This window comes from Mizuhopecten yessoensis, unplaced genomic scaffold (genome assembly GCF_002113885.1).
Source record: "Mizuhopecten yessoensis strain PY_sf001 unplaced genomic scaffold, ASM211388v2 scaffold7529, whole genome shotgun sequence".
NCBI lineage: Eukaryota > Metazoa > Mollusca > Bivalvia > Pectinida > Pectinidae > Mizuhopecten > Mizuhopecten yessoensis.
The window spans coordinates 416100-429937 of NW_018407093.1; the positions used below are offsets into that span (position 1 = coordinate 416100).

The window sequence follows — 13838 nt, forward strand, 5'->3', positions numbered from 1 at the left end:
ATGAGGATATCAGTAAGATGGAGGATGGGGAAAGATGGGGGAGGGGGAGGGGAGAAGCAGAGAGGGGGATATGTACAGTGTATCAGATGGGAGATCGGGAAGGGGCTGTCATGGTTTAATGACGTCACAGCAGGCAGTGGTGTATAGGAACTTAAAACAAACTGGGATGGAAAAAAATAGCGAGGGGAGGAGGAAGGGCGTGGATTGGTCTCAGATTCTGGGTCACAAACATACGTGTACCCCTACTCTAAGGTTTGGTGGGGGGCAAGAGTCCCCGCTGTCCTGGCCCCTCCCCATCCCGCGCTTCTACTAGCAGGTGTGTGTCTGGTACAGTAAGCTGTCATAACACGGCTTAATTATATACTTTAGGGGAAACATGGACTGGAGGTCGGCGGAAAAGGAAAAGTTTCCTTCTAACATATACACACACCAGAAAAAAAAACCACGGGACGGATTATTTTCACATATTGAAATTGTATGAAAAAAGTTTGCAGAAAAACTGAAACCGAAAAGTTTGCGCAATACCGATCTATATATATATACTGTAGTGGAACTGGACTGGGTCGAACCGCGTCGATCAGCGACCAGGTAGCTCAATGTAAAAGCGCCCGTCTACAGTTTGGATGGTCCCGGGTTCGAACCCTGGTCTGGTCGTGCAATTTCCCGTTCCTAATACAATGCAATAACTGTGACCCTCTAGCAAAGTCACAAAGGTAAAACAATAATTTCTTAAGACTCATTTGCGTTATAGTAACAATTTTGCATCGATAAAGGTTTTCTAGTGGTTAGGGTTAAATATGTCTGGGCTATGTTGGTTATATTGTTTGATACCATATCACGGCGACCATGCATATTTAAATGACAGGAGTGTGACGTGCATCGCACACTGACATAAAGATATTTTGTTCACAGTGACCGGATTTATTATCTGGTGCGCGAGTCCGTGAGTTAGAACGTTCCAGCGTGATGATGGAGGTGAGATCGTTGATCAGGTGTTTGTGGGATTACGGAGTTTTTACAGCTGGCTTCAACAGCTGAGCCTTCTGTTTCTCTGATTTATCATGACAATCAAATGGTTTTAACAAAAGTTTATACTTGTGTTGTACGGAACATCGAGTGCTGGATGTTTTCAGGAAGTGTGTTTTATGTAGCCCCCAGAAATGTAGAGTATGAAATGATCTAGCCCGCTATACCTAACTGATCGCTTCTGTTTCCGGCCACATTTCTCCTGACATGTTTGAATGAAAATATTTTGGGATTTGTTTTGTCAGAGACGCCTATCAGTTTTCTAACTGTTGTTAGAGACATCCGTCTTATTATTGTTTTCTGAGGCTAGCATGTAGATCCCAATGATATATATAAGTAATGCAGGTAAGTGAGTCTGTGTGCTAGGAGGAGGTCATGGTCTGGTGTGGTTGTCATGGTGCTAACACATTTGTGAAAGTTGTCTTTTAGAAGTGTTGTGTTCAAAATATATATTTTGGAGTAACAAATGACCACTACACATCCCTGACAGTACACAGGTTTGAAATTTTACTTTTCAAGAATCCATAGTTAGATGCAATCTATATTACAAAAAAAATGCTATAGAAATATATATATGTGTAAGCCAAATTAAAACTGTTTTTTGACATTGAGAAAAAAATATATTTGAAATTTCTCTATATTTCATTAACAAGCCATTTATTAATTTCATTTAAAAAAGAAAAAGATATGAATATAAAAGTCCTTTTTTATATTTATTTAAAGTTACTTTAATATTTAATAGAATTAATTCTCGAAAATTAGAAAATGTTTCTGTGTATTGATTTTCTAATATTAAAAAAATAAAATAGATTTTTAGATAGTAAATTTGATAATTGATAATTAATTATTAATATTTCTGAAAATATTTACTGATTTTATAGATGCAGATGACTTTCTTATAAGAAATACTTTGTATCACAAAAACTGGACTTTTCCCATATTTTGGCTTGCTATATATATTTTCTTCCAACTCCTATCTCGGTGATCTAATTGTACCTGTTACTTTAAGTGTTGTGACCTTGACCCTGCTGTGTTAGGCTGCACGGAGATAATACATTATATTGTACTGTTTGAATACCTTTAGCATTGATATAACACAATTATTCAAAACTAACACCCTCACTTAGATAGACAACTTGTTATCTGGCTGGAAGCACTTTAATATAAAATATTTACAAAACAGTTGACAGGCTTAGATCTGATCAGCTACAACTGATTATCGAGGTTTTATAATGTGATGGAGCGGTTATTCACGTGCTGTGAAGTTTAACACTTAAATATTTACCAGGATTATAAAAATTCTGGTGAAATAGGTTTGATAAGGTATCTTTTATCACCTTTTATCCCAAATTGAAAGTGATTAGTATAAAACATCTCTTAGACATTGTACCATTGTCTCTCAAGTTTTAATGTATCGCGGGGGTATATAATATATTTCTCTCCCATCAGTGTTAAAAGTGTTGAGTGGTCTGGCTCGCGGCCGACATCAATATCTTAAGTATATAATATATCTGTAACTGAGGCTGTTACACAAAATCTGTATAGATACCAAACTGTTTAGTACAGACAACAGGACAATGGCATCTTTATCACTTTTAGACAAAAAATATCCAAATGAAGAAAACCGTTTTGACATGCAGGAATTATTTTTTTATATTAAATGACTTTCTGAGTAAAGCATTCTACAGATCAGGAGAATGCCTGAGGAAATGAGCCTACCAGCTATACAGTGTGATCCTGTGACACTGATAAGAACGTAGAAACATGCTTTATGAAATTTTTAAACAAATAATGGTTTTTGAAGTGTGTTTATCAAGGCAATGCTTGTATACATTCCGTCAAACTGAGTAGGATGGTTTTTTTTTAAATTTCAACAGGTTTTTGATTAAATTTAGAATTCCCTGGTAATCAACAATGAGATGTAGATTTCAGTCAAAGTGAAGCTCAGGAAATAAAAATCAGGATTCATTTCAAACAAAATCTTTTGATCAACAATGATTAATTTAAACAATACCATCAGACTTTCACCAATGAAGTAATGAAAGATTTATATATTTTATAGATTTACAATATAATTAAGGGTCTGTGTCCCTCTGTTGGCAAAGGTTCTAATCCTTAGTTCAGTGTTTGGTAGTGGAGTTGGTATCCTTAAAGGAATAGTTTCTTCATGAATTTGATAAACATTGAAGAAATTTAAAGATACCAAGTGTTAGTGCAATGGGTCAGCAGGTCAATTTTGGTCCCTTCAATGTTCTGTATAAGTAGAATCAAGACACCAAAGAAAACTGGCTATGCAATTCTGCCCCCCCCCATCACCCACCCACATTGATACAGTAGTAGACAGTCAGCTGGTTTGTTCTTGATTTCACCAATATCATGTCCCGTCAGCAGAAGACAAGAAGGAAACACCGTCACCAATTCAGCTAGGGGATTGAAGTAAGATTATCGGGGAAAATACCACTGTAGTATTATGAAATAGTATGTCAGTTTATATAGTATGTCAGTTTATATAGTATGTCAGTTTATACATTTTGTAAAACTTGTATGTTAAGGAGGAAGTTGTCTTGTACTGCCAAACTATAGATCAAATCGGTGTTAATCTGTTATTAAAATCTGTGCAGTTTTAAACAAAAGAAGATAAAAAATAAATGATGAAGTTGAAGCACCTTTGTATGAGGAAATACAAAAGAGTTATAAATGTTAATAAGCCTTCTGCTGTGTAACATACCGGGTCACAGGTGGTAGTAAGGCCAGCTGTGATCTGTTACAGCGGTGTACTGGGAACTCGGCCAAACCTGGCTTTTTGAATGTTTTTATATCCAAACATTCAAGCAGTAGATTTGTCCTAGTTATTTTTTATAACATTTTAATCTGAATTTATCTTTCAGCAACGCTTTAAGTTATTAAACATCAACCTTAGCTGCTGTATCTGGATCTAAAGTACATTCAGTTATGTGTCTCCCAAAAATAAACATATTAATTTGAATTAGATTTCTCTTTGTGTTCACAAATAAATTATTTGAAATTCTGGCTGAGCAGACCTGATTGTATGAAATTTTTAAAACTCTGCAAGAATTTTTGATTTTTCATGGCAACTATGAACCTGATGTCTGACCAAATCTGGTAGTCTCAATTGACAAAAGTTGAATTAAAATTGTTTGTCAAATCCCCTTGACCAGGTTCGGATATAAAAGACATGTTATTTGATTTGAATACTGCTATTTGTTCCATTTAGTTCCTAGTCCAAGGGAGGATTGTTAAAATATGGAATAATTGGTGATTTAAGTTGAGAAAAGTTTGACAAAAAAAAATTGTATGTTATTCCAGACCCTAACAACCAAGATGCCTTGAGGGAAACAGGAAGTTGGCACCGGTTGCTAGGACGATATGTTAGAGGAGTGAGCCATCTGCTCCAGCAGATATACAGAACAAAACGTAACAAGGGAAGCAAATATGATGGACTTCAAAATGTACAACTCCCTGACACTGCAAAACCACTATAATACCGTAAGTATATTATGTATGTATGTGAATAGTAGCCATGTTTCTTTCTGAATTCAAAATGATCTTCAGAAACATTCAAAATTAATTTTACGTTTTGAAAAACACATCAAAACCATTAATTTAACAAGTTTACAAAATGGACTGGTTTATTAAGTGAAATCTAATTTTACTGACATCGACTGTAGCTGAAAAGACGTTTTGTGATGCTGATACAGATTTATGAGATGAAATCAATCCGCGTTCTCTGTTGATAGCTGTCGCTTCACTGACACGCCGTCTTGTCTGAAAAAATCTTTAGTACACTCTTATGTCAGTAAAGACAGGTTTCACTGAATTTTTCTTATATGATCAAAATTAGATTTTGATAAAATGTTTCATTATTGATACCTGTTTTATGTCACAGCTTTATAATTGACCTATTTTGTCGTAATTACCCATGATTCAGGCTGCAGTAAGGCCTATTTGTAGTGAGTAATGGAACATGTAGACTGATGAGGTGGAATCATAAGCTAGCTATCTCAGAGTTGTTCCCCTTTACCTGTTCTGTAGAGGAAAGCTTATTTATTGTTTGGTGGGTGGGATGGGTTGGGGTGGGGTTGGGTGTGGTGGGGTGGAATGGGGTGTGGGGTGGGATGGGGTGGGGTGGGGTTGGAGTTATCAGTCTGTTATGTTTGGTTGAGGTACGGCTGTCGAAGGTTTGGGTCACAGCAGGCACTGTATCTGTTTCTAATACCTACTGTTAAAATAGGAGAGGTTTAGCCTTTTATGAAGTGAAAAGAGTTAGTTAATGTAGCTGTTAGTTTGTTATTTTAACAGATTAAAATTGAGGAAATGTTTGCTGTTCACAAATCTTATAGAAGATGAGGATTGTGTAGTGACCTTTATTGATATTACTCCGACCAGGTTCATAAATCCTGGTTAGGCCTCACCTGGAGTTCATAACTGTATAAGGTAGCAGATCCTAGCAAAAACTAACTGTACCAATATGTCAGGTCTCCTTCTCTGGTTTGAGCCCAGAACTAACTGTACCAATATGTCAGGTCCCCTTCTCTGGTTTGATCCCAGAACTAACTGTACCAATAGGTCAGGTCCCCTTCTCTGGTTTGATCCAAGAACTAACTGTATCAATAGGTCAGGTCTCCTTCTCTGGTTTGATCCCAGAACTAACTGTACCAATAGGTCAGGTCCCCTTCTCTGGTTTGATCCCAGAACTAACTGTACCAATATGTCAGGTCCCCCTTCCCTGGTTTGATCCCCGGTGGAAGCACACTCCTCTCTCTTTCCTGTTACAAATGGTGTCTGTGGCCCTCCCTGTGGTTGTATGGGTGTTCGAGGGCAAACACATTTAAAAAGAGGGGGGGGGGGGATATAAAGTGTGGCAGATTTAACTGTACCTATATGTTTATGGTAGCCTTCTAGCTTTGTGCTGGAGGAAATTTCACTTTAATGTTTAGACATAGAGTGATGGACTGGAACGCTGGAAGTCGTTGGTTTGAACCCCTGTGAAAGCCATTCTCTTTCCTGTTACAAAAGTTTAAACCCCAGTTTTACTAGGCTGACATAGATATTTGTTTGTGTGTGATTGTCTATATTAGGAGTCTCCCCTCTGTGTGTAAACCTGCTGGGTGAAAGGTCGTCCAATTTTTGCTGTGGTTGTTATTCTAACTGGGGCAGGGAGGTGTACGTCCATACATTTCTCGTCTCCTTTGGCACGTTTGCCTTTAATTTGGCAATGTGTTATCTGTGCTGCATTTGTTTGAGTAAATCTGTGTCCTGGTTTACCTAGGGAAGGCGCTGGAGCTGTGGGTGGCTGTTGTGTAATAGATCTGATAGTAAGTCTTCACATCCCTGAAAAAGATATTTGTGGACTCCTCCTAGCTGTCCCATGTTTACTGAACAAGTAAATTGTCCCTAAAAATGATTTGTGCAAAATAAATAAAACAGAGTTTCATATTTTATTGATGACATATCAACCATATACAGAGGTAAGACGACTTTGGATAGAGTTATTGTGGTGCAGTATATGATAGAGCCCTCGGTATAGTAGTGTGTTGTATTGTTTTCTTGTCTATTGTAAATTTCGTCAGTTTTGGCCAAACATCACTGTAGATAAAGCTAAGGTGTTCACAGAAAGAATAACATCAAACTTAAACTAAGTTAAGAGATTAAAAGAAATATAAAGAAATCTTTTTAGAAAACAGTTTGGTAGTGTATTACATTTAAAGATACCTATTAAAAGTAATTTTAATTCAATGTCAATAATCATAAAAGGATGGAATAGAAAATGAAAATTTATCAAACAGCCCTGGTAAGGCCACTATACATGTATTAGATATTGATTGGTAAAGGGTATGCTCCAAGATATTACCACATGAGAAAAGGAAACATGGCCTCTGTCAATCTGTCAATCTGTCAAGCATGAGATAGCTTTCCTATTTGAGTTTCTGAAATAGGGATAATATTCTTTTTAATTAGCAAGAGTTATTCCCCTTGCTGCACAGTAACCATGGACTGGCTGTCTGTGAAAGCTGCATTGCTAATCTAGCTTAATTTTCTCTGGATTGTAACTAACAGTCAGACATCCAAGTGATCAAGAATATTAGATTATATTTTTTTTCTGACTAACTCAAAATTCTAGAGTAGGTACCATTCTAGAATCTGTATATAGAAACCCTGTCTAACATAAGTAACCCTTGTCTGACGTAAGTATAACCCTGATTGGTAACCCTGGTCTAATATAAGTAACCCTGCCCAGTAACCCTGGTCTAATTGAGATATCCCTGATCCATGATAAGTAACCCTGGTCTAAGTGAGATAACCCTGATCCATTAGAAGTAACCCTGGTCTAAGTGAGATAACCCTGATCCATTAGAAGTAACCCTGGTCAAAGTGAGATAACCCTGATCCATTAGAAATAACCCTGGTCTAAGTGAGATAACCCTGATCCATGATAAGTAACCCTTGTCTAAGTGAGTTAACCCTGATCCATTAGAAGTAACCTTGGTCTAAGTGAGATAACCGTGATCCATTAGAAGTAACCCTGGTCTAAGTGAGATAACCCTGATCCATTAGAAGTAACCCTGGTCTAAATGAGATAACCCTGATCCATTAGAAGTAACACTGGACTAAGTGAGATAACCCTGATCCATTAGAAGCAACCCTGGTCTAAATGAGATAACCCTGATCCATTAGAAGTAACACTGGTCTAAGAGAGATAACCCTGATCCATTAGAAGTAACCCTGGTCTAAGTGAGATAACCCTGATCCATTAGAAGTAACCCTGGTCCAAGTGAGATAACAGTGATCCATGATAAGTAACCCTGGTCTAAGTGAGATAACCTGATCCATTAGAAGTAACCCTGGTCTAAGTGAGATAACCCTGATCCATTAGAAGTAACCCTGGACTAAGTGAGATAACCCTGATCCATTAGAAGTAACCCTGATCTAAGTGAGATAACCCTGATCCATGATAAATAACCTTGGTCTAAGTGAGATAACCGTGATCCATGATAAGTAACCCTGGTCTAAGTGAGATAACCCTGATCCATGATAAATAACCTTGGTCTAAGTGAGATAACCCTGATCCATGATAAGTAACCCTGGTCTAAGTGAGATAACCCTGATCCATTAGAAGTAACCCTGGACTAAGTGAGATAACCCTGATCCATTAGAAGTAACACTGGACTAACCCTGATCCATTAGAAGTAACACTGGACTAAGTGAGATAACCCTGATCCATTAGAAGTAACACTGGACTAAGTGAGATACCCCTGATCCATTAGAAGTAACCCTGGTCTAAGTGAGGTAACCCTGATCCATTAAAAGTAACCCTGGTCTAAGTGAGATAACCCTGATCCATTAAAAGTAACCCTGGTCTAAGTGAGATAACCCTGATCCATTAGAAGTAACCCTGGTCTAAGTGAGATAACCCTGATCCATTAAAAGTAACCCTGGTCTAAGTGAGATAACCCTGATCCATGATAAATAACCTTGGTCTAAGTGAGATAACCCTGATCCATGATAAGTAACCTTGGTCTAAGTGAGATAACCTTGATCCATTAGAAGTAACCCTAGACTAAGTGAGATACCCGTGATCCATTAGAAGTAACCCTGGTCTAAGTGAGCTAACCCTGATCCATGATAAATAACCTTGGTCTATGTGAGATAACCCTGATCCATGATAATTAACCTTGGTCTAAGTGAGATAACCGTGATCCATGATAAGTAACCCTGGTCTAGGTGAGATAACCCTGATCCATGATAAACAACCATGGTCTAAGTGAGATAACCCTGATCTATTAGAAGTAACCCTGGTCTAAGTTAGATAACCCTGATCCATTAGAAGTAACCCTGGTCTAAGTGAGATAACCGTGATCCATTAGAAGTAACCCTAGACTAAGTGAGATAACCGTGATCCATTAGAAGTAACCCTGGTCTAAGTGAGATAACCCTGATCTATTAGAAGTAACCCTGGTCTAAGTGAGATAACCCTGATCCATTAGAAGTAACCCTGTAACCTTGATTTGTTTATCAGCAGCAGCAGCAGGAGGAGCTAGAGGTCACAGACACAGACAGTACGGTCAAAGTTTACAGTGAGCGGCCTCACCTGGTCAGTCTAGGCAGTGGTCGCCTGTCTACGGCCGTCACCATAGTACCTCTACAGGAAGGTTAGTAACCAAGGTCAAGGTCATTTCCCTATGTCAACAGATAGGTCAATACCCAAAGTCAAGGTCACCATCCTTCCTTTACAGTCTGAACTAGGTATCTGTGAAAGTTCAGCAAGGTGGCCGGTGTTTGCATGATTCCCGGATCAGACGTGAATAGGCTAGGGGGTCACCTGGGTTTCTCCGGGTACTCTGGTTTCCTCCAACAATAAAAATCCCCCACGCGCTAACATCCGGGCCAACAAGAGTAATTAATATAAGTTGTAATAACTTGTTTTATAATTGTTGTGAAATAAACACAGTTTAAGTATACATTCCTTTTCATTACATGTATTGTAATGTCTGTCTGATCCATACATATTTAAGTAGATCATATTGAGGAATATAGAAAAACATTTTTGCAGCAGAGTTATGCTTATGATTTATGCTTTTCGATTCCAATCATAGTTGATGTGAATTTGTCAGTATTTCCGTGTTTTGAAGTTAATGATATTTTCTTTTATTATCCTCCTGCATGTTCTAAAGAATAATATTGAGTTTGAAACCTGTATAATATTGGAAAGTATTCTATGAAATAGTGAAATTTTGCTGATTTCTTGTGAGTTTCTTAAATAGTGTTTATCTCACAATGTTCAGTTTTGAAAAACTCACAATTTTATCATTGGAGCATAAACAAGCTGTAAGTTGTAATTATTCACCAGAACCTATGCGGTACTGTACGCTTATACTCCTCTACTTACACATGTATTGCCAGTAGCCACACATCTGTAACAATTGAACTTTCAAACGATATGAAAAAAATACTCTATAGTTACAGCTGTCTTTCATAAACAGAAATTCAGTCATTTTACATTTAATGATTACAATGATTTAGCCAATACATGTTAAGTGTTGAAAGTCCTAGAATCTCATTACCACTGAAATAAGGATGTTTCCAGTGAAGGCTAGAGAGACTCAAGGGTCAAGGGTCAAAGTCACAAGGTTAACGATTAAGGTCATGAGGTTTGTTTGACTGTATAAATCCTCTCAAAGTGACCCTGTTTACTATGATGGAGATTTGGTGACATAGCATTCAGGTAGTGTATTAGGCTGGAGGCCTGCAATCTTGTTACCACAACATTACCCTGAGTTAATCAGGCTTAATTCCGACAGTGATAAGGTAGGGCAGGTAACACATCAGGAAAGATCCTAGTAGTCCAAAACATTGTCAAGTAAACAGGCCTATACACTGTCTACACTTTCATTGTAAATCCCATCGTCGGGAACCCACGTTCAGTTGTGCTTGCTTTCATCAATAAGAGCCATCTTGTATGATATTTCTGCCAAAAGATTCCAAATTCCAGAGTAATCTTGCCATTTAGTAAGAACATATTTAGGTCGATCAAGGCTTGTTATTTTTAAGTTAAAAGATGTGTATACATTTTATAAGGTAAGTAAATTCCCAAATTACAAAATGAACCACAAAACAAGTAATTGTAACAGATTCTTGTGAAGTACTTTTTATTTATCACAAAACATCATCATCCATCTGTCTGGCGACAATAGTTTACTTTAAACAACTTTTTCTTAATATTAAAATTTTCTTAGATGAGGGTCAGAGGGTCACCTGACCAATGTTTAAACTTTTTATTACCATTTGTAACAGATCATTTTTCTAGTTCCTACAGATAGTCCAATGAACCTGTCAGTTCGGATGTTGACATTCGATTCCATGTACTCAAGTGATTGGTCGATGGATTGGTATCGTTTGTAGGTCGTACGGATATTGGGACGATTAACAGTGCTGTGATGCCGGACATCGTGATACAGGGTACGGGCATCGAGGATGAACACTGTTATATAGACAACATCTATGGAACCATCACCCTCCACCCGATAGCCAAGATGTGTTCTATAGACGGCAGGGTCATCAACGAGGCGACCAAACTCTCACAAGGTCAGTGCTGATAGGTCAAGGTCATCATTGATATCTCAAGGTCAATGCTGATATATCAAGGTCCTCATTGATAACTCAAGGTCATCATTAATAGCTCAAGGTCAGTGCTGATATCTCAAGGTCATCATTGATAACTCAAAGTCATCATTGATAGCTCAAGGTCAATGCTGATATCTCAAGGTCATCATTGATAACTCAAGTTCAGTGCTGATAGCTCAGGGTCATCATTGATATCTCAAGGTCAATGCTGATATATCAAGGTCATCTTTGATAACTCAAGGTCAATGCTGATATATCAAGGTCATCATTGATAACTCAAAGTTGATTCTGGTATCTCTGATATCACATGGTCAGTTTTGATCTCTGGAGATTGGTGTTAATATATCAAGGTCAGTTTTGATATGTCAAGGTCATTGATAATATCTTTAAGTAAGTTTTGATATGTAAAGGTTCATTATAGCTAGTGGATTTATAGGAAGGTCATTGATATTTGTATTTTATTCAACTAAAGGACAGAACACAAGGTGGATACCAGAACAGAAATACATCGAGTGTCCTAGCACTTTGTGAAGTACCTCCTGCTAAAGAGAGTTCCAATTTGTGTGGCATTTTTTTTTCTGATATGGAGTTGCTTGTCTCTTTACTATAGAAAAAAGTAATATACTTAAGAAACCTTTTTATTACAAATTCCTTCTTTTTTGAAATGTCTGTGCTCTGAAACTTTGTGTAACAAAACAAAGGGCTCATCCACTCAGCTACATGACAACATAACTGGGAATAATTTCAAAAACTCTCACAAGGACTGTGACCTTCAATCGTCTTTGTATGAGTATAAAAGTAGTAACAGAATTTAGCAGAAAAAATATATTTACAGCTTGTATACAAATCAGGCACTTCAAGGTCTGTATACAGTAGGAAAGATGGTGGGACTGTCATTAAGTCACCAAAATACTTACGGGGGGGGGGGGGGGGGGGGCNTCAATGTCATTGTCTGTATTTCAATAAAATCAAATGGAATTGTGTTCAGAAAACTGGTACCATGTATAATAATGAGGGTTCAATCCGCGACATCCACACCCAGCACATCTACAGCTTCCACATCTACAGCCCAGACACATCCCCAGATATTTTCTACTGAGTGATTGACTTAATGTTATCATGTACATGGTCTCAATATGGAGTTAATGGTCCTACAACAACACATCTTCCCAATCTGGTTTATCCTCAACGTGTAATGATGACATTTACGATCCTGACAAATGTTACAAAAGAATTGGTTTAGACATCTCTTTGAGTTCAGCATCATTATGTAAAGTCCCTTTAGGTATGTACAGCTATAACTTACCAGAATTCTGTTGAATCAGTTTTATTTAGAATATGTATGTATGTTCGTGTATGTCTGGAAACAAACTGGCCCTGATTGATCAGAACAATTCCTGACTGGATGATAGAAGCCCAGCTGACTATAGGTGTTAATCTGTCTGTTATAGCTGTTCTGTGGAGTGTAGTAGATAACCGTCTACTACACATATACTCTCTTTGTTATTGAACAGATCAACAGACAGCTCACATCTAATGGTGAAAAAGTGTACACTAAATTATCATCTTTTTATGGCTGCAGAGTTTACAGTTTTAACTATTTACAATGTGAGGCTGCCTGTATTTGTAGGAGCTAGCTAAGTCTGTATTACCCTATGTCCCCTGCCTGTATTACCCTATGTTCCCTGCATGTATTTGTAGGAGCTAGCTCAGTCTGTATTACCCTATGTTCCCTGCCTGTAATTGTAACAGCTAGCTAAGTCTGTATTACCCTATGTTTCCTGCCTGTATTTGTAGGAGCTACCTAAGTCTGTATTTCCCTATGTTCCCTGCCTGTATTACCCTATTTTCCCTGCCTGTATTTGTAGGAGCTACCTAAGTCTGTATTCCCCTATGTTCCCTGCCTGTATTTGTAACAGCTAGCTAAGTCTGTATTACCCTATGTTCCCTACCTGTATTTGTGGGAGCTAGTTAAGTCTGTATTACCCTATGTTCCCTGCCTGTATTGCCCTATGTTCCCTGCCTGTATTACCCTATGTCCCCTGCCTGTATTTGTAACAGCTAGCTAAGTCTGTATTACCCTATGTTTTCTGCCTGTATTTGTGGGAGCTAGTTAAGTCTGTATTACCCTATGTTCCCTGTCTGTATTTGTAGGAGCTAGCTTAGTCTGTATTACCCTATGTTTCCTGCCTGTATTTGTATAAGCTAGCTAAGTCTCTATTACCCTATGTTCCCTGCCTGTATTTGTGGGAGCTAGTTAAGTCTGTATTACCCTATGTTCCCTGCCTGTATTTGTAACAGCTAGCTAAGTCTGTATTACCCTATGTTTCCTGCCTGTATTTGTAGGAGCTACCTAAGTCTGTATTTCCCTATGTTCCCTGCCTGTATTTGTAGGAGCTACCTAAGTCTGTATTTCCCTATGTTCCCTGCCTGTATTTGTAGGATCTAGCTAAGTCTGTATTACCCTATGTTCCCCGCCTGTATTTGTAACAGCTAGCTAAGTCTGTATTACCCTATGTTTTCTGCCAGTATTTGTAGGAGCTAGTTAAGTCTGTATTCCCCTATGTTTCCTGCCTGTATTTGTAGGAGCTACCTAAGTCTGTATTTCCCTATGTTCCCTGCCTGTATTTGTAGGAGCTACCTAAGTCTGTATTACCCTATGTTCCCTG

General features: G+C 37.9%; 1 protein-coding gene across 6 annotated transcripts in view; it reads left to right on the plus strand.

Moving 5' to 3' along the window:
* LOC110453881 (pleckstrin homology-like domain family B member 2) overlaps window positions 1-13838 on the plus strand; it is a 226074-nt gene that overhangs the window by 36274 nt on the left and 175962 nt on the right. For 4 of the 6 annotated variants that reach the window (XM_021503079.1, XM_021503074.1, XM_021503078.1 and 1 more), the window contains exons 2-4: window positions 4354-4533; window positions 9065-9197; window positions 10948-11130. In XM_021503079.1, the coding sequence (XP_021358754.1) occupies window positions 4480-4533; window positions 9065-9197; window positions 10948-11130 (370 nt within the window). In that variant the 5' untranslated portion in view covers window positions 4354-4479. Of the gene's footprint in view, window positions 1-3381; window positions 3463-4353; window positions 4534-9064; window positions 9198-10947; window positions 11131-13838 lie in introns of those variants that run through there. The other 2 variants (XM_021503076.1, XM_021503077.1) reach the window with 2 other exon arrangements.